This window comes from Apteryx rowi, unplaced genomic scaffold (genome assembly GCF_003343035.1).
Source record: "Apteryx rowi isolate R43461 unplaced genomic scaffold, aptRow1 scaffold_11, whole genome shotgun sequence".
NCBI classification, from domain to species: Eukaryota; Metazoa; Chordata; class Aves; order Apterygiformes; family Apterygidae; genus Apteryx; species Apteryx rowi.
In genome coordinates, this window is record NW_020447308.1 from 42,445 (window position 1) to 67,612 (window position 25,168).

The following is a 25,168-nucleotide window of genomic DNA, read 5'->3' on the forward strand; positions in this document are numbered from 1 at the left end:
GTGCTGCTGGTGCTGGTAGCGGGGAGCCCAGGGGTGCGGGATGCTGCGCTGCCCGGGCACGGCGTTTCGGTCGAGGGCAGCTGCCCGTGGGCACGTGGAGGCGGTGGGAGCCACGGGGGCAGCGTGGGCGCGGGATGGTTTTTCCGGAGGCCGAGGCGGGAGGCGGCCGGGGCGTCGAGCCGGGCGCGCTGCCCCGACGGCGCTGGCGGCACACGTGCGGCTCTGGGGGCGTCGAAGAGCGCCGCGCGCCCAGGGCTCTGCTCGCCGCCCGGCCTGGCACCCTGTGGCCAAGGGCTTCGCTTCGCACGTCTCGACGGCCTTTTCGGGGGCGAGCGGGGACGGCGCCCTGGGGAAAGGCGAGCGGGGACCCGTGGGGCGAGCGGCAGCACCAAGCTGGGAGCGGAGCCCAGCAGCAAGCGTCCCCCGGCAAGGGTGGCCGGCTGCTTGGCCCCGCCGCGGCGCTGGGGTTGCCTGCCTCCCCCCGGCACGGCTGGCGTGGGCCCCGGCGCGCCCGGCCCCGTGGGGCAGCACCGCTGCAGCGCCCGTAACCCTCGTCCGATCAGGGGGCACCGATGTCAAATCCCTCCAGGGAATGGAGGGGGCTCCGGAGGCTCGCCGGGCGCCGGCCCCCTCTGCCGGCTCCGGGGAAGCGTGCAAGCCGGCACGTCCCGCCGCCGGCCGCCCCGGGTGAGACCTGCGCCGGGCACCCCTGGGTGCTGGCGGGGCGCCGGGTCCCCGGTGCTGGGGGCAGCAGGTTCCCCCGGGCCGCGAGGGGACCGTGCCGCGTGGGCGAGCCCCGGCGGAGGGGCCGCTCCTGGCCCTCGCCGGCCGCAGTCCTGCCTCCTGCCTCGCCGGCTTTGGGGCGCCGCGGGGCTTTGCCCCGTGCCGAGGGGCAGCGGCGGCCCCCAGCTCTTCCCTCCTCTCCTCCGCGCTCCGCTGCTGCCGTGAGCCGAGCTCGCAGCACGCAGTGGGGCTCCCGCCGCCCCTCTCCCCCCGCGTGTCCTGTGTGACGTTTTCCCGGGGCTCCCCGTTCAGAGGACGCCCCGGGATCCTGTTTCCCTGCCGGGCTCAGCCCCCCCGTCGCTCCCTGCTCCGGCTCAGCTCCGCTCTCCGGGCTCCCTGAGCCGCGGCACCGTCGAGGCGTCGCGATCTCCCCTCGCAGCCCGGGCGGTCGCGTGGGCGCGGGGACCCCGAGCCGCTGTCGCCCGACTAGCAGAGCCGCCGGCGAAGGCCCCGCTGAGCTGGGCTGGGGGCCGGGCGCGCAGTGTGGCCACGCTGGCCGTGTTTGCCGGCGAGGATGAGGAAGGAGCGGGGTCAGGCGGGGAGGCAGCACCCGGCCGGCTCTGCCCCCGGGGCGGCCCGGACCCCCCTGCGCCCTGCTCTCCCGGCAGTGAGGTGCTGCACAGGGCWCGTCCAAGCCTCCCCGTCGTCGCTGCGAGCATGGCGTGATGGGGCGCGCCGGGGCGTTTTGGGGATCACCCTGCAGCGCGGCGGGCGGCTGGGATGGGGCAAGAAGGGGCCGTCATCCCGCGGCCGGGGGGGCTTGAGGCCGGGCATTAACGCAGGTTTCGCTGCCCGCAGCCCGGGCTGGGGCCGGACGCTCGCTGCCCCGCCATGCTCCTGCTCCCGCTGCTCCTCGGGGCCGCCCTGCTGCGCCTCGGCGGCGGCTCCTACCACCACCCCTTCTACAACGGCTTCTACTACAACCACATCATGAACGACAAGGGCGACAGCCACGAAAAAAGTACAGCGGGGACTGGCGGGGGGGGCAGGGGGCATGGTGGGCTGGTTGGCGCCGGGGCTGAACGTCCCACCTGCCCCTGGGCCAGGGCCCGTCTTGTGGGGGGACTGGGGCCGGGAGGAGCAAAAGGGGGGACGCTGCTGGCCCCGGGGCTCCCAGCCTGCCTGTCGCAACCCTTCCCTCCCTGTCCCCAGCGCTTCACTTCAACGGGGCCAAGCTGGTGGTGGAGACCCCCAAAGACCCTGTCTACAGCTCCAACGGTGCCAACGTCACCCTGCCCTGCCACTACCACTATGAGCCCGACCAGGAGGCCAAGCGCAAGATCCGCATCAAGTGGTCCAAGCTGCGGGATGACTACACCAAGGAGCAGGACGTGCTGGTGGCCATCGGCAAGACCTACGTGGCCTTCGGGGACTTCCAGGGCCGCGCAAGCCTGCGGCAGGCCAGCCGGCGGGAGGCCTCGCTGGTGGTCAGCGACCTGCGCCTGCAGGACGATGGCAAATACCGCTGTGAGGTGATCGATGGGCTGGAGGAYGAGAGCGATGTGGTGGACCTCCGGCTGCAAGGTGGGACACAGCAGGGACCRCATCGCCCCTGCACCAGGGTAGCAATTCCGGCCTTCCTGGTGCAGTGACCCGCAGGGGGAACCTGCCTGGGGCGAGCAGGGCCGGGTTCCCCTCCTTGCAGGGCTATTTCCCTGCTGCTGGCTCCTCTATCCCTCAGCAAATGGTCCAAAACCCAACTCTTGCCTCCCAGCCCAGGTTCCTCTGGGCACCTTGTGGTGTGCTGGAGCTGCTGAGCTGCGGTGCTTGGCACTGCCTGACCTGTTGCTGCTGGCCAAGAGGTTCCCACTTGGACCTCGTCTCTTCCGCCAAGCTAGGAGCTGGGGGAGCATCCCCTTCCTGGTGCACCTGCCCACCTCGGGGCCCTGTGTTCCACTGCGGCTTGTCCCTGCTGGTCCCTGTGGCTGTGGTCCACATGTGCCCATGGTGGTGGTCCTTGTGGCCCTCTTAGTGTAGTCGGGACAGCCCCATGTGTCCCCAGAATGGTGGTCCCTGCATTCCTGTGATGGTCATCCACGTGTCCCCAGGCCCGCTGTCTCTGTGTCCCTGGGACGGTGGTCAGGACATCCCCGTGATGGTGGTCCACTTGTCCTCAGGACCGCCTGTCTCCATGTCCCTGCGACGATGGTCAGCACATCCCCGTGATGGTGGTCCTTGTGTCCCTGTTACCATAGTCTGTGTGTGCCCCTGTATCCCCGTGGCAGTGGACCGTGTGTCTCGGGGACCAYAGTCCAGGTGTCCCCATGACAGCGATGTGTGTCTCCTGATTGGTGGTGGCAGTCCGTGTGTCCCCAGGACTGTGTGTCCTTGTGCCACCAGATGTCGCTGGCAGCTCGCCGTTGGTGGCTGCTCTGCCCTGGCGGCTGCTCCAGCGCCCGGAGCTGCCCTGATGCAGGAGTTTGGAGGCTGCTCCCTCCTGGGGCTCTCCGGTGCCGAGCTCCGGGCTGCCCCAGGGACCTCGGGGCTCATCTCCTGTCCCAGCAGCAGGAATTTGGGATGGCTCGGGGACCCCCGCGGCTCCTGCCAGGGCTGTGGTGGGACTGGCAGCTCCTGGCTGCGGGCAGGGGAGGTGGAGGTCCCTCCACGCCGGCTCAGCCGCCCGTCCGCCTCCTCCCCAGGCATCGTCTTCCCCTACCAGCCTCCCCGCGGCCAGTACCGGCTCAACTTCCACGAGGCCGAGCGGGCCTGCCGGGAGCAGGGCGCCGTCGTGGCCACCTTCAGCCAGCTCCTGCAGGCCTGGAGCGAGGGGCTGGACTGGTGCAACGCGGGCTGGCTGGCCGACGGCACGGTGCAGTACCCCATCCGGCTGCCCCGCAAGCCCTGCGGCGGGCTGCACCTCGCCCCCGGCATCCGCAGCTACGGCCAGCGCCACCGGCACCTGCACCGCTTTGACGTCTTCTGCTTCTCCTCCGCGCTCAGAGGTGGGTCCGGGGCCGGCCGGCCGGTTCCCCATCCCCTGCTGCCCCTTAGGGGCTYGTCTCGCCCAGGCGGGGATGCTCCGGGCGATGCCCCGGGCCGGGGGCTCCCCGCCTGAGGCTGCTCCCTCCCTCCTAGGGGAGGTCTTCTACCTGGATCGCCCGGCCGGCATGACCTTGGAGGAAGCCAAGCAGGCCTGCCAGGACGCCGGTGCTGAGATCGCCCGCGTGGGACAGCTCTACGCCGCCTGGAAGTTCCTGGGGCTGGACCGCTGYGACGCCGGCTGGCTGGCGGACGGCAGCGTCCGCTACCCCATCGCCAAGCCCAGGGCCAACTGCGGCCCCGCGGAGCCCGGCATCCGCAGCTTCGGCTTCCCCAGCACGGGCCGCTTTGGGGTCTTCTGCTACAAGGAGAGATAGGGAGCCGCCCGGCGCCCGCTCGGCCGGAGGATGTTTCAGCCTGACGGTGCCCAGGTCGGGTGTTTCCCGGGGCAGTTTCTGGGGTGATTAGGGAGGGGGTGAGTGTTGGGGGGGGGACCACACTTCTTCTTGTTTTATTTTGTTTTCTTGCTTTACRTTTTCACACTTCTCAAATGCAGCAGGGCCCTGGGCAGGGGCATCTCGCTCAGCAGCTCTGCGCTGCCCTGGCCGGGGGAGYGGGGCCACCCCGACCGTCGGGGCAGCCGTGGGGCTGGGCGCGAGCGGGCGGCACCGACAGCCCCGGCGTGGGCCGGGCACGAGGACGATGGCCCCCTTGCCCRCGCCGGCACGGCAGTGTGTGGGCTATTTCCCCCCTCCCCTCCACCTTGGCCGCCTCCACCCGTGCGGACTTGTGGCCCTGTCCCCACCGTGGCAGCCCGCCTGACCGAGACCCGCTCATGCCTGTCCCCAGGCCCTTGGGGGGGGCCCAGCCCCACTGGTGGTGCCCAGCAGCCTCCCGGGAGCCCTGGCGGGAGCTCGCAGGGGGCAGCGAGGCACGTTTGGATTTGGACGCAGGCTGGGACTCGCGGGAGCAGGCGTTTCTGCTTCGTCCCGGCCCCGCTGACCGCCCCGGTCCCGCTGAGGGGTGCTGCTGCGCCGGCCCCGGCGGGAGCTCCCAGTGCCTTCCTCACCATGCGCCGTTCGCCTGGATGCCACTTGAACACTGGTGCCTTCTTCTTCAAGTGTTTTGTTATGAAAAGATGTATTTTCCTAGACCTCTTCTAATAAAGCGTTGGAGAAAGGCCTGGAGCGATGTGGCCGTGTCCCCATCTCTGTCCCGGTGCAAAAGCCAGGTCTGCCCTGGAGAGAGGACGGTGGAGCGGGAATGTGCTGGGGATGCCCAGCCGGATGCCAGGCATACAGACAGGCCACGGTGTGGCAGGACGGGCAGTTCCCATCCCGGAGCAGCGCTCCCCTGTGCTCCCGGCACGTCGTCGCTGAGCCCTGGCTCCTCTCCGCCGGCTCAGCCCTGTGCCAGCSCCAGCTCCCGCAAGGGCCCCGCGGCGCCAGGACACTCGGGGCTGCCCTGCTRGGGCTACCCGTTAATTTTGAAGCCCCTTCGAAGCTAAATAGGGGAAGGTAAAAATGCCGTGGGTGCTCAGTGGCTCCTTGGGCGCTGCTTCCCGGAGGAGTCCTGCGGGGCCGGGGGCTCGGGGAGCAGCCGATGGAAGGGGTGCCGGCAGGCCGCGGGGCAGGGAGAGGGCTCCTGGTGTGCCCCACTGGGGACCGGGCCCTTGAGAGCCGTGTCCTACCCCAGGGTGCTTCCCGGGGCGGCGAGGAGTCGAGGAAAGCCCTGAGCACCACGGCAGCACCTCGGGGTGCTGAGCTGGGCCCAGGATGGACGCCTCCGGCCCCCCCCCCGAGGCCACGTATCTCCCCTCCTTCCCCAAAGAAACAACCGGAAAAAAAAAAAAAAGTGACCGTTCCGATTTCACTCTCTTTATTATTTATCATTCTTTCAAAATAGGATATGTTCAAAAATATAAATAGGTGCAGGGAACGCTGGTGCCCCGCACGGTCCCCTGGAAAGAGCACGTCGTCCCGGGATGGGAGCTGCGTCGCAGGGCGGCGGGGAGAGCCGGCGGTGGCGAACCAGCCGTGGCAGAGGAGGAGCCGCAGCGCCGGGGCGCCTGAGCCCCTGGTTTTAGCCTCCCCTCTCGTCCCTCCTCCCTCTCGTCCCTCCGGCTCAGCCCCGCGGCCCTCCCGCGCCTCCTGTACATTCACTACCCATCTGCCCGACCGCCCTGACGCACTGCAGCAGTAGGATTCTGGAAAAAAAAAAAATAAAATAAAATAAACCCCAAAAGGTGCTGTCCACCCCGGAGATTAAATAACAGAAATAATTACATTGTTCGTGGATAAAATCAGGAAAAAATAATCATCTTTATTATTTAACTTAACCCCCTGCCCTCTGCAATCCCACCCCCCTCCCTGTCCCTGAAGGCACAAAGATAATTGGAACCGGACGGTTAGTAAAAATGCTGAATTCTAATTTGCTTTGCTTTGGTGCTTGGAAAAAAACATTAATTTTTTTTTATATATATACACAAAGGTGGGTTTTCTTTAATATAATTTTTTTCCTTATATGACAAAAAGCAACAACAAGAAGAAGAAGAAATCGACTCTGTTAATATAACTGTTCTGTAAAATCTCTCTCTCTCTCTCTTTTCCCCCTCTGTCTCTCTTGCCCGCTCTAATGGGTGGGTCTGTGCACGGCTCTGCCGCTGGGTCTCGACCGAGTCCTGGGGCTCCTCTTGTATAGTCTGCGCTGGTAGGTGGAGGCTGTGGAAGAGGGAGGAGAAGAAAAGACACCTTGTTAGTGGGAGCAGGGTACAGAGACCCTGCTTGTCCTGCGCTGGCTGGCTCCCGGCCTCGCGCTCCCTGGAAAAACACGGGGGCGGCTGCAGGGGAGCGCTGCCCGGCGGGGCAGCCGGCGCGGGCCGCGGCGCCAGCCTGCTCGCCAGCGCACAAYCGCGCCTTCTCTCGCCCCTGGTGCGCCGCCGCCGCCCGCTCGCCCAGCTGGGATGTTGCTTTCTTCAGTGCGCTTTGTAACGGCCCCTCTCCCTCCGCAAGCACCGAGAGGCAAAGGCACCCGCGTGCCTCCCGGGACCCCGGTCAGAAGCATCCTGTTGGCGGGCAGCTCGGCTGGGGGTGTCCGCTGCTGGGTTATCCACCTTTTCCTCGTGCGCAGCCGGGCAGGCAGCCCTGCTAACGGGATGAAYGCGGGAAGCTGCTTTCCTCCGTCTCCCTGCGGTACCAAGGTGCCCTGCTCCRAAGGGAGAGGCAGGGGACGGGGGTCTGGCTTGGACTTCGCTGCCCTGCTGGTCCCTTCCCATCGCTCTGCCTCTGCCTGCCTGTCTGTGAAATGGAGCTAACTGTGCCTGGTCCCCACAGGGATGGGGAGGGAAGTACAAATCAGTGGTGGGCTGTGCTTTGAAGCTGGATGTACAGGAGGAGAAACAACCTTATTTTTGTCTGGGGTGGTGGCAGACAAGATTTCTTCCTGTTCTCTGCTGCAATTCTCCTTTTAACCTGGTATCGTTTCTGTGCATTGCTAGAAGGAGGCAACTGCTGGAAGCAGCAAGAGCTGGTTGGGAACAGCCTAACTTTCTTGTTATGATCACTGATGGTTCAGCGATGCTGGGAGCAGCCTGCAGCTCTCAGGGTCCGTAGCAGAGCCAAGGGAGTCGGCAGCTTGGTCCGTACAACACAGCGTCGAACCACAGCTGCTCTTTGACACCTCCTCCATCCCTCCTTCTTCCCAGCTCTTCCCTGGCTCAGAGTTCTGTCCCTTAAGTCAGCATCAACCTCCTCTGGCTGCAGGACTGTTAATTTAGCTGGAATTGCCCAGCTGGACCAGAACCTGGCAAGGAGGCTGATGACACTTGACAGATGTGATTTGGCCAAGGCAGACAAAATTAATGGGAAGCTCCAGGCAAGCAGGGATGGGACAGGGGTGTAGGCAGGCCTGGGAATGGGTTGGGACGCCTCGCTGAGAGGCCTGGCTGCTCTCAGCTGGAGGCCTGACAGAAGAAGGGTCAAGAGTCCAGTCTCTCAGGTTAACTCTTCTTTGGGGTTTTCTCTCTGCTTTGCAGCTTGCCAGGGCAGGGAAACACAGGCCTCCCAGCAGGGCTTGGGGGGGAACCCCACAGCTCGCTCCCTACTATCCTTTTTTTATCCTGCAGGTAGTGCCAAAACTCAGCATTTCAGAAACTGTTTCTTTTTGTTTCCTTTCTTTAAGTTGTCTGGGCCCTTAGTAAGCTCTTTTCTGCAATTTACTGGCCCCTGGAGCTGCGCCTGCCCTGCCTAGGTGGAGGAGCCCTGGGCTCAGCAGGGAGCTGGGTGTTTGGAGAAGACCCCAGCGTCTTGGCGTGGCTCCATGTCAGCAATTGCTGAAGCTGGCTCTCCAGCAGGTCCTAAAGGTCCAGACTTACCCAGAAGACGCCAGCTCCTATGGCCCCAGSGGAGCTTTAAGCGAGGCAAAAGACTGTGATTTCCCCTTCTGCCTGGCTCACAGCTAACCTGCACCCTAAGGAGCTTGGGTGGTGCAGGGCTGCGCAGGGACCCCTCCCTGCTCCCAGCCTCTCTCACTCCCATGCTCTGGATGATTTGTTCCACCCTCACTCCCAGCTCCTCCTCCCAGATGCAGAGATGCCTCAGTCCTAAACCTCCACAGCCAGGAAAGCTGGGTGGGGGAAGGATTTGGGCACGGGCATCCCTTTCTAGAGCTCTTCTGATTCCAAACCTCTGCTTGGGCCCATAGGATTTCCTGCCTCAGGCTGCCAGCACYGAACTTTCTCATTCCCCCTCCTGGACAGAGTGCGGTGCCCTTGGCTGACACCCAGGCGTSAACGTGAAAGCGGAGGGGTTGAGACATACGGTTTATGCAGGATATCCGTGGCTCCTCCCAYTGCCCATTGGGCTGGCACCGAATCGTGGGCACGTGGCGCTGGATGTAGCCGTGGTTACACTGGTACCGCACCATGGAGTTTATTTCATAGCGGTCCTTCTTCCTGCCAAAGGTCCTGGCGTTCTCCACGATGGGGGGGTCCCCACAGGCAACTGCAGGAGACAGGCAAAGACATGGAGAGCTTGAAGGCTCCTGCTTGGCTGAGCAGGTGGCTGCCCAGGGCGACAGCACAGCCCGCACAGCTCCTGTCTGACCCTGCCGCTGCAGGGTGGGCTGGGCACGCAGACATCCTCACTCACTCATCCTTCTGCACTCTGTGTCCCGTAGGATCTCTAAGTGCTGGAGAGAGGGAACATGAAACGGCTGCTGCATCTGCCCTTGAAATGCAGCCACTTTTGGGGTAGAAGGAGGCAGCCGCGTACACAGTCATCTTTGCCCATCCCTGAGACGGGATGGGAGTGATGCCCCCCTGCCAATAATAACTCTCTGAACTAGAAGGTTTCCAGGTCCSATTTGGGCAGGTACCATCACCTGAGCTGCTGGACTTTTTTTGCCACATCCATCAGTCAGGCCAGGGGCCACAGAAGCAGCTGACAAGGGAGGGATCATTTCCTTTGATGGAGGCAATACAAAACAGATTRTGATTAAAAGCTTAAATCCCCTCCCCACAGCAAAATCTGCTTTGTTTGCCTCTGCCTGTATGCCTCAGGCTCCATCTCTGCCTTCCAGAGAAGCAGGATCACAGCAAGAGCTGGGCATTGGAGCCTGGGCATCAGAACAGCCGCGCGCTGCCCTGGGAGGGCAAGGAGCTGGTGTGCAGGAGCAAGGCYGCTGTCAGGGGATGGAGCAGCTGAGCTTTATCTCAGGACTACTGGTTCACTCTGGAAGAAAACAATGAAAATTGCTCTCTGCAGGGCTGGAAAGGATGTAGATGCGGGAGCTGATGACAGGAGAAATGTGTTTGCTCCCTTAGGTGGGGCTGTGAAGAGAGCGAGCAGATTTTGGTGGGAGAGGGAAGGAAGGAGAGGAACTGCTGTTTCACAGCATGGAAGCAAGGGCATTACCAGCTTGCACATCTGCCACAGTATTGCCCTGCCTCTGCAGTCAGGCCATGCTGGGGAGCAGCCAGCACGGGCACAGAGAAGGCAGGCAGCAGTGGGGGAGCTCCCCTTAGCCGAGGCTGGGGGTAGCCGCGGGGAGGGTGGCGTCGAGGGGATGGCACAGCTCTGGCTGTGACGGTGAATGCCAGCCACACGGCAGGGAGTGAGGGGAGTGGGAGGAAGGCCACACTGGCACATCTGCCTTGCTCTTGATCACTGGGGACAGTCTCGGTGACTTGTGTTACTTATTTTCAAGACCTCAGAGACCTTTTTCCCAGAGCCTGAGCCAAATTCTAACACTAATTCCACACCCTTAAGTGTCCTTTGCAGTGACAAATCCATGTCATCCTTGCTGTCTGTATTAATTTTCTTGTGCAGAAATTAAACTTCCAGTGAGGACAGCTGAGGGATGTGGGAGATTTCCAGGGCCCTTCCAGGGTCACAGCACAGGCTAACATGCAAAACATTTCTGTGCAGGCTGTAAAACCCCACTATATTCTGGGATTTGTCACCAACAAGCTCCTGCTTATGCGCACTGAGGGTTTCCCCAAAGAGCACAACGGTTTCTGAAGACAAAAGCTCGCTGCTTGCACACTCCAGCACTGCAGCCGTTGTCTGGGCCTAGACTGGCTCCCCCAATCTTTGCTGGTACCTGGGGGAGGGCTCACCTGTTCCTTTCTTGCATGTGAAAGGGAGATGATAGTTGCACGGGACGTCATTCCATTCGCCTTGCTCATGCCAGATCATCACAACGCAGTCTTCACCAGCAGCAAAGAAGTTATCAGGTTGATTGGGCCGCCAGTTCTCAAATTGCTGTCGAGAGAGAAAAGCCCTTCCCCTAAGACTGAGTCCTTCCCTCTCTCCCTGTTTCTCCCTCTTTCCCTCCTTTGTGTCTCCTCCTGCCTCTCCTGTCCCTTCACCAGCATGCATTAACAGCAGTGCTACTACAGCTGTTATTTGTATTGCGATGATGCCTGGTAGCTTAGCCATAGGTCAGGCCCTATTTTACTAGAGGCTGGAAAAACTGGGAGAAACCAAGAGCCCTTGCTCCAGAGAGTTTTGAGTGGCTCCGCTCAACACCTGATCCAAGCTCTCAGTACAAAACATGCACAGCTCTGTACCCCAAGAGCAGCCTCTTCCCTTGCCCACAAAACTAACACCTGCCTGCACAGAGGTATCTCCCCTCCTTTCCGTTCTCCCAGGTTCAGCATCCCATGCCCTTCCTCACTGACTCACCAGGGAGTGCCCGTCAGACCAGCGGAAGTCATTCTCAACAGTTCTGTCACTGAGACCGATCCACTGGTAATCCTGCGCGTGGTCTAGAAAAGCCGGACAGGGAGAGAAGAGTAAGAAGGAGCAGGTCCACCTTGTTGTGGCTTCCACCCGCTTCATGCAGGTTTCTCTCTCTCATCTCAGCTGCTTTGGGCCCTGGAGCCTCCCCCAGGATACCTCGAGGTCATTTTGTTCCTTCCCAGTCACTAGTCCCTGCTGTCCACCTTTTTTCCCTGTGTTATGCTTGTTCATCTCTCTCCCTGCTAACCTTGCTGTGAACACAAGGTCTTTCATGCCATCTACACTGCCGTGGGTCACTGGGCTTTTTGTACCAAGTGAACATTTTGTGAACCACACTAGCAATGTGATAGGAGCACAGATCTGTCCTAGCCATGAACAGGCCCTCTCCTGTCCCATAGCCTGATAGTTCTTCCTCTCCCACACAAGGGTAAGGCATCATTTGACGGGAAATATCTGAAAGTCAGTGGAGATAATGGTATTTTTTAGCCCCTTTTCAAGAAGTCTGCCCATAGACTTGCAGTCTGATTGATTAACCCCTGCCCATCCTCGCATCTTCAAGGCTGCCCTCAACACTCACTGTTCACAAAGTCTTGTTCTTCTGGGGTGATGATACTGCTCAGGTGGGCTTGATGTTCTCGGCATCTGGTCTCTGCATCCACCCAAGTCTCCCTCTCTTCGAAGTGCCTATAACAGTGGCCCTGGAACTTGGTCCAACCTTCCTCACAGTTTTCCAGGTCTGAAACACACAAAGAGGGAATGAAAAGGAGTTGGCTGCATGTGGCTGGAAGCCTTCCAACTCACCTCTTAGCTGCTCACACACTCATGGCACAGAAGGATGACACATGGTCACAACCACTAAAAAAACAAACCCTGATATTGTCTGTTACATCCCAGGGAAAATGATCAGAAGGCATCCAAGAAACACCAGAGGGAGGAGGCTGCTTTGAAGACCATATGTTTACAGTATGGTCATCAACACTATTGGAAAACTTGAGTGAGACAGACAGATTCTTGAGCAATTCAAATCCCAAGTGGTTTTCCAGGACTCTGTTTCTGAGAAACTGACCCAAGCAACAACCCTTCTCTTCTCACTTGTGCTGTCTTGCAGGATTTTCTTGCTCTGGAAAGCAATCCTGAAACCTGAATTCAGATGCCCAGAATTGACACTTATGCTTTGCAAAAGAAAGAGGAGAAGGAGAGGCTAGGGTTCAGCTTGTTACAGCGCGCAGTGTGGTTCTGAGGCTTCTGGAAGGAAAAGCAAACCCAGTGAGACAAGAGAAAAGAGATGGAGGCAGGAACTTACCATGGGGGAGACAGAAATCTCAAGGAAAAACCTTAGAAACTGCTAGAAAAGTACAAAAATATTTCAACTTCTAAAAACATTTTTACTACCTGAGAAATGCTAAAGATTTGAACCCATTAATTAAAAAAATAAAACCATGGATGGGGTAGAGCAGAGTCACATGCAGAAGTCATCAAAAAAGGCCTTCAGCAACTCCCACACTACATGGTACCACACACATTTGCTTCATGTGCTGGAAGGAAACAGAGGCAGACAGAGAAATGGCACCATGGTGGCATATGTGACTGGACTTGCTGTTTGGGCAGGATCAGCCACCTGTGGGAGCTACTGTACTTTTAGGGCCTTGAATTAGCTCTTTCACATCAGCTCTTTCAGCACCTGTATTCACGGGGGCTCAGGCACAAAGTCACAGGGGCAAGCTTTCTCTCTGTAGTCTGTGAGCGGGGAACAGAGAGAAAGACACTAAAACCCTGGCTGAGGCGAGAGCCCCAGTACTGGTGAAAGCAGAAATCTAGGACACACTGAAATGTGTTTAAGCTCAGCCTTTCAGGGGCACAGTTTACCATCCTTTCTCAGCCACTTGCTGCTTTTGGAGTGGTAGGATTTCATTAGTGCTCATGCATCTCTCACTTTCCAGTAAGATTTTCTGTACTCCATTTCTTTCTTCTGCTGTTAAAACTTGGTAGGTCGCCTTCAGTCACATAAATTCCTCCTAATCCACCTGTCTGGTATTCTTCTAGGTAGAGATTGCCAACACCTCATAGATATTGGAGGGGCAGGTAGTTAGGCGAGGCATTTAAACCTTTTTCTGTCTTCTTATGCACATCAAATGGGTTATCCTGAAGCAGCTGAAGCTTTAAGGATTCTTGTTCCTCTCTGTGCACAGATCACTTACACAAGGTGAGCCGAGAACATGCCTTTTTTTTTGAGGTCTAAATTTTTTTCCTGCTGTTTGAATGTCACCCCTTGTCATCACAGCCTGGGGTGGGGACAGAACATGGCACAGAACCTCAGCAGGACACTGCCTAGGAGAAAGGCCACTCTTTCCTACATAGCTATTACTTATGGGGAAATATGACAGGGATAATTTCTGAAAAGAATCATGAAAAGTCTGTCCCTGGCAGTGACACTACTGTAGTGACAAGACAGACTGACTGTATGCACAGACAGCAGAGTTTACCTACAGTGTCCCTGAGGTTCCTGGAGAGCAATAGATTCTAGAGAAGGCAAAATCTGCCTCACGGGAATAAAGATTTACATTTGCCACTGAATTCAGGGTACTGGCTTCCTCTCATATCTCCTAGGCTATGGGCTCTAGCTGTCATGAGCCCATTAATAATAGCAAAGAGGAAATTAAGTTTGGCTTGGACCAAACAAGATCATAAGCAGCCACAGGGCAGAAAATCTCTTGTTCTATTACAGGGATCTTCTGGCAGAGCAATAGGTGGCATGGATGGGGAAATCAGTTGCTGATTAGGTTGCATTAGCAAAGAGAAGTGAAGACAGCACAATTCCTGCTCAGACAAGTCCAACAATCCACAGCCTTTTTCTTGTGGTCTACGCTGTATGTTCGTATTGAAAGCAGAAAGAAAGACGTAAAGAAAGAAAAGGGGAGAAGCCTTTATATATTACCATTACTCATGCCAAGGTAAAGAAGAAATTCTAACCTTATTCCTCTTCTGTTTGAGCAAGGCAGGAGAGCTTACCATCATTGCCTAAGCTGACAGAAGTCTGGGCTTTCGTAAGCTTTAAGAAAAAAAAAATCCTTTTTTTCTTTTCTTGTAGAAACAAAAATAAGTATTAGTGCGGGTCAAAGTACCTCATCTTGATGAAAAAATAGGTCACTTCATATTTCCTCAAAGATAGACCTTCCCTGCTGATTTTGCAACAAGAAGCCATGTTCAAGAGATGACAAAAATATCATGCGAGTCAAATTGGTGGGGATCCCTGGAGTGAATGAGGCTTCTCTCAGCTGCATCTTCACAGAGTGAAACACAATCATTTTACATGGCTCAGTTCAAGCATCTTTTCATGGAATTCCAGTCTAGCAGAGAAAGTTTGCCTGGGGTGAAGACATACTTAGACATTTCGCTACTGCTACAGATGAACAGAAAGACCCTTTACACAAAGAGATAGTGACTTCAGTGATCAACACTACTGCATTCTGCATGGAGCTTCACTAGAGAAACTTACAAAAAAAGAGAAAGCTGAAGAAGACACCGGAAGCTCTTGCTTAGGAATCTTATAGGATATGGTGCTACGATGAACAAAATAATCAAAATATATAAGCAAAATGCTCAAAGCTTTTCCCTACTGTGTTGTATTTAAATCTGCTGTTAGAGGTTAGCTTACTGAGATGAGGGCATGACTGATGGGAGCACTTGGGATCAGTTTTTTGGGGTTTAGGGTGGGAACAAGGTAATGCAGCTGTTAGTAAGATTAGCTGAAGCCAAGGAGGCCGTACCGATCTCACACAGGTCCCCTCCGTAGCTGGGAAGGCATAAGCATTTGAAAGAGTCGATGCCATCAACGCAGGTAGCTCCATTCAGACAGGGGCTTGAGTGGCACTCATCAATGTCTGCAAGAAATCAAGGGCTTCCATTAGGGCTCTGGGCAGACAACTCCACCAATAGAACTTGTTTCCTTGCTTGTTTAGAAGGGCATATCAGTCGTTTGGGGGGAAACTTGGGAGTTGTTAAGGTCTTATTTTAAAACCCACTGCCACTGCTGCTGCTGGAGGAATGAAGGCAAGAGACCCGACCCACCCTATGAGGAAGACGTTGTTCTGCCATTTGATGGCTGAACACCACTCTGGAGATATCAGGACAACCTCAGCAGAGACATTTCCACTACACAGTATCTTTGACATCTGTGGTGACTCTTCCTTGTCCACTGTCTCTGCCTGATAGATCAAATATGCAAACTTGTGGCTGAGTCTCAGCTTCCACCAGCTGTGTGTCTACAAGGAAGAATGCGGGCTTCTCAGACGTGAGGGAAACATCCTGAAATAAAGCTTGATCTCTTGCTTGGGGCCAGAGCTCCTCACTGGTTTCTTCCTAACCACGATTCAGATGAAGGTCCAGGGCAGAAGCCTCACCTCAGTGAAGCTAAGTGCAAGGGAGAAAAGAAGTAGGTTCAAAGATGGTTTGAAGACCCTCAACCTTTTCCCCTTGAAGATCTTAGGGTGGGCCATAGGACCATCTTCCTTGGCAAAGAATGCTGGAGTGCAGTGCCATTTTCTCCAGACCTGTCCCCACTATGCGCTCTTTCACTTGTGATTCCCTCATGGTGGAGGAATCTATTCTTAGTTTCCCATCCTGAGCAGGCCTTAAGAATCTTTCTGCATTTCCAGAGGTAAAAAGAGAAGTTGGTGTGGGAACAGTTTGACCCTCAACTCTCCAGTGTTTCCCAATTTGCTAATTAGCACCAGCTTGGGTAGTAAATACCATTGTTTGGTAGCACTTCCATCAGCTATCATCTTGGGGACAGAAAGAGGGAAGCATGGATGCTCTGAAGAGGGCCACAGGTAGCCAGTTTGTATCTATGTACAGTAAAATCCAGCTTTTGATGGAAGGAAAAGCTCTTTTCTTTGTATCTCTCCAGCTTGAATCTTAATCCTACTTATGGAGCTTTGGAATCAGAAGAAAAGTCATTTAGAAAGAAAAGATTTCAGAGATGTTCAACTCAAGAAGCAAGGAACAAGACTAAGGAAGAAACTGGAAACAAATCCATGCATGTTAGGTTAGATCCTTGTGTGAGAAAATGCTTCTCTCTTTCACACTCTTGCCCCAGAGCCTGGAAGAAATATAAGGCTTTAAAAATGCTGACTAACACTCAACACTCTTCTTGTGGATGAGAGGGGTTAGTGAGAAAATATTCACAGATGACGAGAGTGCTGGCCATGGAAATACTCATACCAGAGCAGAGCAGTGACTCCTCAAGTTCTGTATTCTTCTGATTAGGGTATGTTTAGTCTGATATTGTCTCCCTGCAGGATAGTGACCCAGCTGTTCAGCATCTCCAGACATATGAGAGCAGGTACCTGTTTTATCTCATGTGACTGTCTAGTCACACAGGGGCCAGTGTCTGATATGTCAACAGAAAGCAGAAATGCTCTGTAACATGCCGGTCAGGAAAAAATTCTTCCTGACCTTGGATGGTAAATCAGTTTGTGCTTTGGAGCATGAGGATTATCATCTTTATTCTAGGCTGTATCACTGTGAGAAATGCAATTATTCCCCAAACGGCTGATGAACCACTTATATCAGTTTTGCAATTAGTTCTTCACTGAGAAAAGGAATTTTTTTCCTCTGGGTTGCCCTTCTAAGTATTCGTGGATGCTTTCTGGATTATTATATTCACTGCAACATAAAGGAAATTGGAGAACTTGCTTCCATTGACACTAATAAATACTTTGAGACTTTCCAGAACAAAACTGGAGTTATGGGCCTAGTAGAAGAGACGGGCAAAACTTGGCTGGCTACTGCTTATTAGTCACATTTGGAGTTCTTAGAAGGTTTAAAGCGTAAAAAAAAAAAAGAAGTGTCCTGATGGTTGATTATAACCGTAGAGGCTCCCCCAGGCTTCCCAACAGCAGTAGCAGCAGAAGTTCATATTGATTCCAGTGGGATCCAGCTGAACAAGTAAGGAAAGACTCTCCTTTGTCCATTAGCTTCTGTGAAGCGGAAAGTACACCGCAGGAACAGAAACAAAGCACATGAAAGAGCTAAAGCAGAATGTTTAGCAGGGAATAAAGAGTCTTCAGTCATCTTCAGCAACATGGCCTAAAACTTGGTGCATCCAAGATCTCTTCTGGGATGCACGAGACCTGCTGTGAGTTGCCATTCCCAATCTTGGAAGAAGATGGAGCAGACACACACATGCAAATTCATTGCCAAAATCTCCAGCTGGGAAATAACACTGGAACAGGATTTCCTTTTACAGATATTGTATATAATATGACTGCACATATTATATATGCTCTAAAAATAAATCTCTGAATGTATATATATATATGTTATATATGTGCCCATACATATACATACATATTTGTATATATCGTGCAAAGAGAAAGGATGTGTACTTGAAGATACTGTTGGAAAAACAGACAACAAAGGCAAGTGAGACATAGACATGTTTTTCCCAGAAGCATGCTGAAAGTGGCTGGAAAGAAGACATTTTAAAAACATAATGATCACAAATACCAAACTCTCCCTTCAGCCTGTTGGTTTTTGGGGCCGTGACTGTGCCTCTGGTTGGATGTAGGAATCGCTTCACCCAGCCAGTTAGCAGGAAACTCAAACGTATCAGTCTGTTTGGAGGAAATGTTCCTGATTCTGTTCCTCCCAGAAAATCTGGGCCTTAGAGGACTTTTCTAAAAGTAAGTCCTAAAGGTAAAATTGGTGGTGATGTTGCCTTTGGAAACCCTGGCAAACAGGTTTGTGGGCATTTCTAGGATATCACATCACAGCCATAGGATTTACAGGAGGTGAGAACTTCAGTAAAAAAAAAAAAAATCCCGTCTATCATTCAATGCTTGGCTTTTTTCTTCTTAACCTTTTAGATACCATAAATGTATACACCCACAGAGTTGAGAGCTAGATAAAGTTAGTAAATCATTGTACACATCTTCAGCCAATCTAAAAGCCTGCAGCCCCCTAGGTGGGATAGCTTTGCTCAGCTACTCCGAGTGCAATGTCTTAGAAGCACTCCTCCGCCCTGTGCACTGCACACAGCAAGCCCCCACTTCCACAGCAGCTGGCTGCCACATTCCTCAACATTGAAGAGTCTTATGCATACATGAGCTATTTATTTGTTTGGGTAAACAGTCATTCAAAAAGTTGGCTTTGCTCTCTCACAGCACTGTGTCAATCCTGCAGCTCAAGCGCTTGTCAAAAGACAAGAAAGACAGACAATTACTATTATTACTGAGTGCTAACAAAGGACAAATGAGGTGGTATGGGACACAGAACAGAGGCAGCCCTTGCTTTCAAGAGCTTCAGCTCTAAAACAGAGACAGGAAAAAAAAGCCTTGCACTGCTAAGCATAGGAAGCCCATTTAAAACATATTAACTCATTTCTTGATGGTAAAGCAAACCCAGAAATTTGTACTTCAATTAATATCACCCAGAATTGTAAAAGATTATTCAAGTCTATTGTCACAGCAATTTTTACTTAATGTTATCAACAGGACTTGAAGTCTAACTTTTAGAAAAAAAAAGCCTTTTAAAATTCAAAACCAGAAAGTAAAGCAAAAAACCCAATGTAAACAGGGTCTTGCATCTGGGAAATGTAAACTATTGGCTGGAGAAAGCAAAGGGAGTTACAGAGCTACAATGAAAACCTTGAATTTGTTTCACCATTTTCTTCCTAAGCTTTCTCTTACATTGCCAAATACATCCTACATCAGTCAGTACTATTTTATTTCGATGCAACTAAACACGAGTATTCTCCCAAAGCCTTTGAAGGCAACATGCTGTACCTCTGCAGAGAGTCTCTGTAGCCTCTGAAGGAACACGTGTGATCACAGAAACTGGTACGAGAAATCATTTAGAAATGAAAGAGAAATAGATTGGTCCTGGTTTTGCTCAAAAGGCAAATGACACACAAAAGTGAACACATAGTGTCGGTGGTGAAAAACAAGTACTTTTGAAATGCTTCATCCCAAACTGAGAAGACAAAACTAGAAACAGTGCTAACACTTTTAAAAACAATACAATCTGTGCATTTCTGTCTATGACAGCCTGTATCAATGATGAGTAAGAATATCCATTAAACAAGGTTTTGTTTAGCTTTGTGCTTAAAATATTTACAGAGGAGAAACAGCTTGCAAACAGATGGGATGCTATCACCCAAACACTGAACAAACTGTATAGTTTTATGGAAGCCGTGAGCAACTAATTTGGAAATTTATTTTAGCGTCTAAATTCCTGCTTCTCTTCTGCAAAGGGGAAAAGCTAAGACTGAAAAGCAAGACATTTTCAGGGTATACAACAGTCCATGTTGGGCCACTCACTCCCTTTTTTACAGGCCTTCTTATAAATGTAATTATCAAAACAGGGTCTCAGATGATCAGCTAGATAAGTGTCTTATACAGACTGCAGGAAAAAAATCTAGCTAGAAATTAAGCTTGCTTTTCAGAGACTCCTGGGAAATTTGAACTGAGAATATGATAGCTCAGACAGAGGAGAAAAACATTTCAGCAATTAGAATGATTTCTACAAGAAAAGAAGGAGTCCAAGAAAACAATTCCCTCACATTTAAATAAAGTTACTACCACTGGCCATTACATAGCCAACTAATGAATTCCAATGAACAATTAAGTCATTAAAATAATTAACACTAAGAAAATAATTAAACCAAAGCCTCCATGCAGCAGAAGGGGCAGATTTTGCCACAGCCTTAAAATTTTCTATTAATCTAGAGGACAGTCAGTTCTCAAGAAAACCTGCTGATCTGGAGGGATCTTTTATTTGTTCAACACTCTCATGGAGGGAGAACTCAGGAAATCTGGACATCTCTGCCTCCAAAATATTATGTGTAGAAGTAAACTGATATATATAAAACACTAGTCCAGGACTGTAGGTTGCCTCTTTACATAGAGGTTTTTATTAAGCAAGTAACTTCTGATGCAAAATGCACAGAAAACTCAGGAGACAATCGGACCAGCTAGAAATGGTTTCTGGTTTTGCCTGTCTCTCAGCAGGACTGCTGCCTTCATTGCCTTCTCCGGAAAGTACTCTCCAAGCCATGCTAAGCGAAACATTATGAAACAGGTGAATTTTTATTTTTAGACTGCTTTCTTCTGTTAATCTACTTCAAACCAAAAAACCACTCCCTTGGATAGGACATGAAGAAGCATGAAACCCCATAAAGACCTTTTCCCATTTGTGTTCTAACCTTTAGCTGTTTTGGGGCCATAGGCAGCAGAACCCATGGACTCGTTCCACCAGAGAGAAGCAAAACTTAGCATAAATTGCTGCCATTTCAGCACATTTCTGTTTTTTTCCCCTGATCTGAGTGAGATTTTTAAATCATCAGCTGGTTACAGTGCTCCAAACCACAGCTTTTCACTGAAATGCCAGCATACTTTTTTTCAGCTAATAATTTGTTTTCAGATGTTACCAGAAGTAAAAAAGACCCAGTGGGTTGACAAAACTCTGGATGAAGAAGCCACGTCTACGGACAATTCTTCAAGCTGTAGGCTTGCGAGGTTCCTGTCCCTGTGGAGTACTCAAACTGCTGACGAAAGACACGTGCCCGTGTAGCCTTCAGTTTGGTTAAAAACTAAAAAATACTAGCATTCCAAGGGTTAATCTTCATTCCCCTTGTGCTTCTGACTCTGTTTTTCAGAAAGAAGTAGAGACTATAGCAAAGCAGAAAAATATTATTCTTAAATCCTCCCATTAAAAAGACTGCTGAATCTAACTGGCAGGACTAGAGCACAACAGCCACATGCCTCCCTGCTCCTCACTCCAGGCTCCTCTCGTAAGCTGAATTGGTTTTGCTCCTGCTTAACTGTTAGTCTAAATTAATTACCTTTAAAAGGCATTTGTTACACCCTATAAACACTGAGCACAGAACAAGGCACAGATATTTTAACTGATGTTTCTGCAAAAGCTAGATTTCTAGACTAGGAAGTTTCAGATAAAGGAAGGCAGCCAGAAACTAGGAAATATCATTTTTGGTCCTATAGATTTTTATAAAGAATCTATGGAGTTCTTCCTTGTAGACTTTTCATGTTCCCAATTCTCAGAGCACTTTGAAGACTTTCTCTCACGTAGGATCAGAGTAAAAACCCCCAAACCAAAATCTGTGAATACTTTTCTTTTTCTTTTGTCATCACTTTGCTCTAATTTTCTAGATGAAGTTCATCTCATTGCAACGGTGTTGCACATTGATGGTCCATATACGTTTTAGAGCCTGGATGAGCCTGGTTCAGACCCTGACCAAGACTGCATTTCATGGGAGTACTGTGCAAAGAAGCCTGGCAAGATAAAAGATGTTTTTACCTTGGAATACCTTCCTTGGCGAGAACACCCACCAAGCACATATTCTGAAGCCCATCTCAAGCTTATAATGAATCTAGAATTAAGCTTTGTGCAGTTACCTCTTTCTGTCACCTGCTTAGAAACCCTGACTGCTACACTGTCATTTCAGCAACTTACTAATACAAAGCATGTTCCCATTTTAGAGCATTTTTCAAACTTCTTCACACATGAGCTGACAAACACATGGTTTTCTCTCAAAATACTTCACAAGAATGTTGGCTAACAAATGCTCTGAAGAATCTGGCAATATCCTTGCGGGTAATTTATAAAAAGAAAAAGCAGTGAAATCAAACCACACTTCAGGCCAATTTTTTTTTTTTTTTTTTTTTTTAACTGAGCCTTACTGGCTAGTTTCCTTCCTTCCCCTGTTCCCCACCTTCGTTGAATTGTCTTTGCCTCCAGGCTAGGACGTGGCAGCAAGCATGGCCCAAAGCAGAACACATTAGGGGTGCAAAGGTGGCCTTTGGGTATTTAACTGGGCAGCGTAGTTAACTCCTGCAGCATACTGCCAAGCCCCAAGCCTCGTACAAAGCTGGAATAGCTTTGCAGTAATGATCCTGCTGACTTGCCCTCCTGTGGTATCCACTGTACAGAGGCTTAAGAGAGACAGAAAGGACCTTAAATGTATTATAAGCAGGAATGAACAAAGGTTTATGATTACTTCTGTTTTCTCAGTGAGAGAAGTGACGCAGAGAGAAATACGGTGACTCATTCAAAACACTTTGGGAATGGAAATGAAGTTAGAAACCAGGCTGAGCTTCACAAAGCCCTGCACTTAAAGACCCTTACCAAATCCAGTGTAACCTATGCTGAATAGTGTAAATTAACCCAAGAAGAAGCAGTTCAGGAGGTAACATGGGAAGGAACCTGGAATTAATACTATTTTTTGCTAGGAGTTGAGCAAAGTAACATGGCCTATATAAATGCATAGCCTGTTCAGAACTGTGATGCACCCAAAAGCTTATGTAGGACCTTTTTACAACAGTACAAGCTTTAAAAGTTTTGAAATGAGGTCTATCCAGAGTGCATGGAGCCTGCTCCTAATTGCAGCAAAGTGAAAGCAAGCCATGGCCTGGGATGTCATGGGACATCCTACGTTACTTGGGACTGGGTTCTTTCCCTGGCCAAGAAGCAGTAGCTGGCAAGCACAACAACATCCCGTCTCACTTTTTTCTCATTGTAGTACCCTATTGCCTCTGTGGCACGTGCACACTGCTCAGTGGGAGCCTTGTCAAAAAGCTAGCAGAGTATTTTCACCATAAAAGGTTACTCAAATTTAAATATTGTAATTGTTTATACTTAGCAGCAATGGAGCTTACCAAAGCACAGAGTGCTAATGCACCAAAAAGGGACAGGATGGAAGGAATGGCATTTATCAGCGGAGCTGACAAAAGGTAGTGTTCGTTTGCTCTGAGCATCGTCTCAAACATACGATCCTTTAGACGATTCTAGCTGCAGACAGCAGCACAGCATTCAGACTTGAAGGTGCACAAGCTCTATGCCAAAAGGCAACACAAAGACTGACGCACAGTTTGCCCTGTGCAAACACTGCACTCAGCACAAGCAACTCTGAGAGCAGAGATTTTTCTCCAAGGCTGGCTTATTTTGCCTTTTAGCTCCTCGGCATGCAGAAGCTGCTGACGGCCAGTCTCCCACTCCATAGCAAGTGTCATGAAACACTCAGGGACAGAGGCAGCACACATCACAGGAAGGGGAGACAAAACAGGAGAGACTTGTAACCTGTCTTATCCAACTTCTCAGCCGTGTTCTCTAGCCAAAGTGAATGTCTCTGGCAGGTAGAGCTATCTTTGCTCTTGTTTCCACAGCAAAAGAAATATTTGTTGCTTTCTTTAGATTGGAGCAATGGCTAAGACCAATTTCAGAAGGAGAGTGAATGCCCTACTGCCTTCCCCAGATATATCACACACAGGGACCTGGTCACAGTAGCACTCACTGAGAACTAATAAACTACTCTCTTTTTCTAGCCCCCCATCTCCAGCAGCAGAGGAGAGAGCTCACCTACGTAACAGCGGCCACCTGTGTACCCTGGCGAGCACAAACAGATGATACCCCCATCTCGTTCCTGGCAGGTGCCAGCTCCACAGGGCTGCTCATAACATGTCTGGGGTGCAGCTGCAACCACCAAGGACAGCAATTTAGAGAAGTGACTCGATGCCTATTACTACAGCACAGTGGGGGGAAGTCCAATTATGCATCTCATGATGCTTCCCTTGCTCTATTCCTGTGCTGTTCTTCCCAGGGGAATGTAACTGCCATGGGCAGAAGGGAAGTCCAGAAGGCTTCTGGGGATGCTGATACAGTGGCTGAATAATTACATTACCTACCCAAACACAGACAGCAACATTTGTTAGGGTAGAAGCTATTGAACATGACCTGTTTTGGGGCCTTGTCTGCTTGTCTTAATACAGGTGACACTGGAGTATTCCCACTGCAGAACTGCCCCAAGGACCAGGGGCATTAAACACGGCTTTCTCCAGGGATGTCATTTATCAATGCTTGGTTGACTGAAAYCCTGAGGTTTCAGCTTTTACTGTAAGGTGGAAAACCCCACATGTTTGTGGTTTCCCACCACAATAAAGTTCTTCGCAAGTCTATTTCTGTGTTAATATTCTTTGTCATATGTAAAAAGCAATAGCTATGCCCCCTCCCTGCCTTCCCTTTCATAGCGTGTGAGGATTAGAAGAACAAGGCACAGTACCTTCAGTAGTGGGTCCTAATGCATCTACCGCTTCTTGCAATACTTGAGGCAGGATAGCAGTAGTGGTGGCTGACAGATGTGGAGGGTCTAGAACAACAGCTGTTTCTGTCTCTTGTCCTGACATCATGGGAGTGGAGGACTCTATTTCAAGCTGAGCCTCTTCAGGATTCTTGGGTTCCTGTGTTAATTCAACATCTGGAATACTGGTACTAATTACAATGTCTGGGACAGAGGTTTCTCTTGAAATGTCTGTGACTGAGCGTGTCAGAGTTTCAGATGTTACTTCAGGAATTTCCTTCTCCTCAGGAGCTCCAGAAGACTCACTACTGACTAAAGTTGCAGTAGCTGTTGCAATGTGAACAGCAGGCAATGCAGAAGTTTCATTGCTGGTTTCATGGACTGTGGATGTTTCTATGCTAATTTCAGGAAATGCAGATATTTCACCCCTGGCTTCTTGACTTGTGGATGTTTCAATTCTAACTGCAGGAAATGCAGATGTGTCGCCACTGATTTCACGCGTTGTTGAAGTTTCTATGCTAATTCCAGGGTACATAGAAGCTTCCCCACTTACTTCCCGAACTGTGGATGTTTCTATGCTAATTTCAGGAAATGCAGATATTTCGCCCCTGGCTTCTTGACTTGTGGATGTTTCAATTCTAATTGCAGGAAATGCAGATGTGTCACCACTGATTTCATGCATTGTTGAAGTTTCTGTGCTAATTCCAGGGTACATAGAAGCTTCCCCACTTACTTCCTGAACTGTGGATGCTTCTATGCTAATTTCAGGAAATGCAGATATTTCACCCCTGGCTTCTTGACTTGTGGATGTTTCTATATTAATTTCAGGAAATGCAGATGTTTCACCCCTAGCTTCTTGACTTGTGGATGTTTCTATATTAATTTCAGGGAATGCAGATGTTTCGCCCCTGGCTTCTTGACTTGTGGATGTTTCWATTCTAATTTCAGGAAATGCAGATGTTTCCCCACTGGTTTCATGGACTGCTGAAGTTTCTATGCTAATTTCAGGAAATGCAGAAGTTTCACCCCTGGTTTCATGGACAGAAGTTTCTATGCTAATTTCAGGAAATGCAGA

The 25,168-nt window shown here is 51.5% G+C and overlaps 2 protein-coding genes across 2 annotated transcripts in view; one reads left to right on the forward strand and one right to left on the reverse strand.

The window, feature by feature from the left end:
* Positions 1–1,567: 1,567 nt before the first annotated feature.
* On the forward strand, positions 1,568–4,228 carry HAPLN3 (hyaluronan and proteoglycan link protein 3). Its single transcript, XM_026074732.1, has 4 exons — positions 1,568–1,744; positions 1,936–2,307; positions 3,423–3,725; positions 3,859–4,228. Exons 1-4 carry the CDS (start codon positions 1,615–1,617, stop codon positions 4,137–4,139), a joined length of 1,086 nt encoding a protein of 361 aa, XP_025930517.1. The 5' UTR covers positions 1,568–1,614; the 3' UTR covers positions 4,140–4,228.
* A 2,014-nt stretch (positions 4,229–6,242) lies between these two features.
* Positions 6,243–25,168, reverse strand: part of ACAN (aggrecan) — a 31,087-nt gene continuing 12,161 nt past the window's right edge. The window contains 7 exon segments of the mRNA XM_026074055.1: positions 6,243–6,482; positions 8,580–8,762; positions 10,379–10,523; positions 10,947–11,029; positions 11,581–11,739; positions 14,771–14,884; positions 24,076–24,542. Of these exon segments, the coding sequence (XP_025929840.1) occupies positions 6,394–6,482; positions 8,580–8,762; positions 10,379–10,523; positions 10,947–11,029; positions 11,581–11,739; positions 14,771–14,884; positions 24,076–24,542 (1,240 nt within the window). The 3' untranslated portion in view covers positions 6,243–6,393.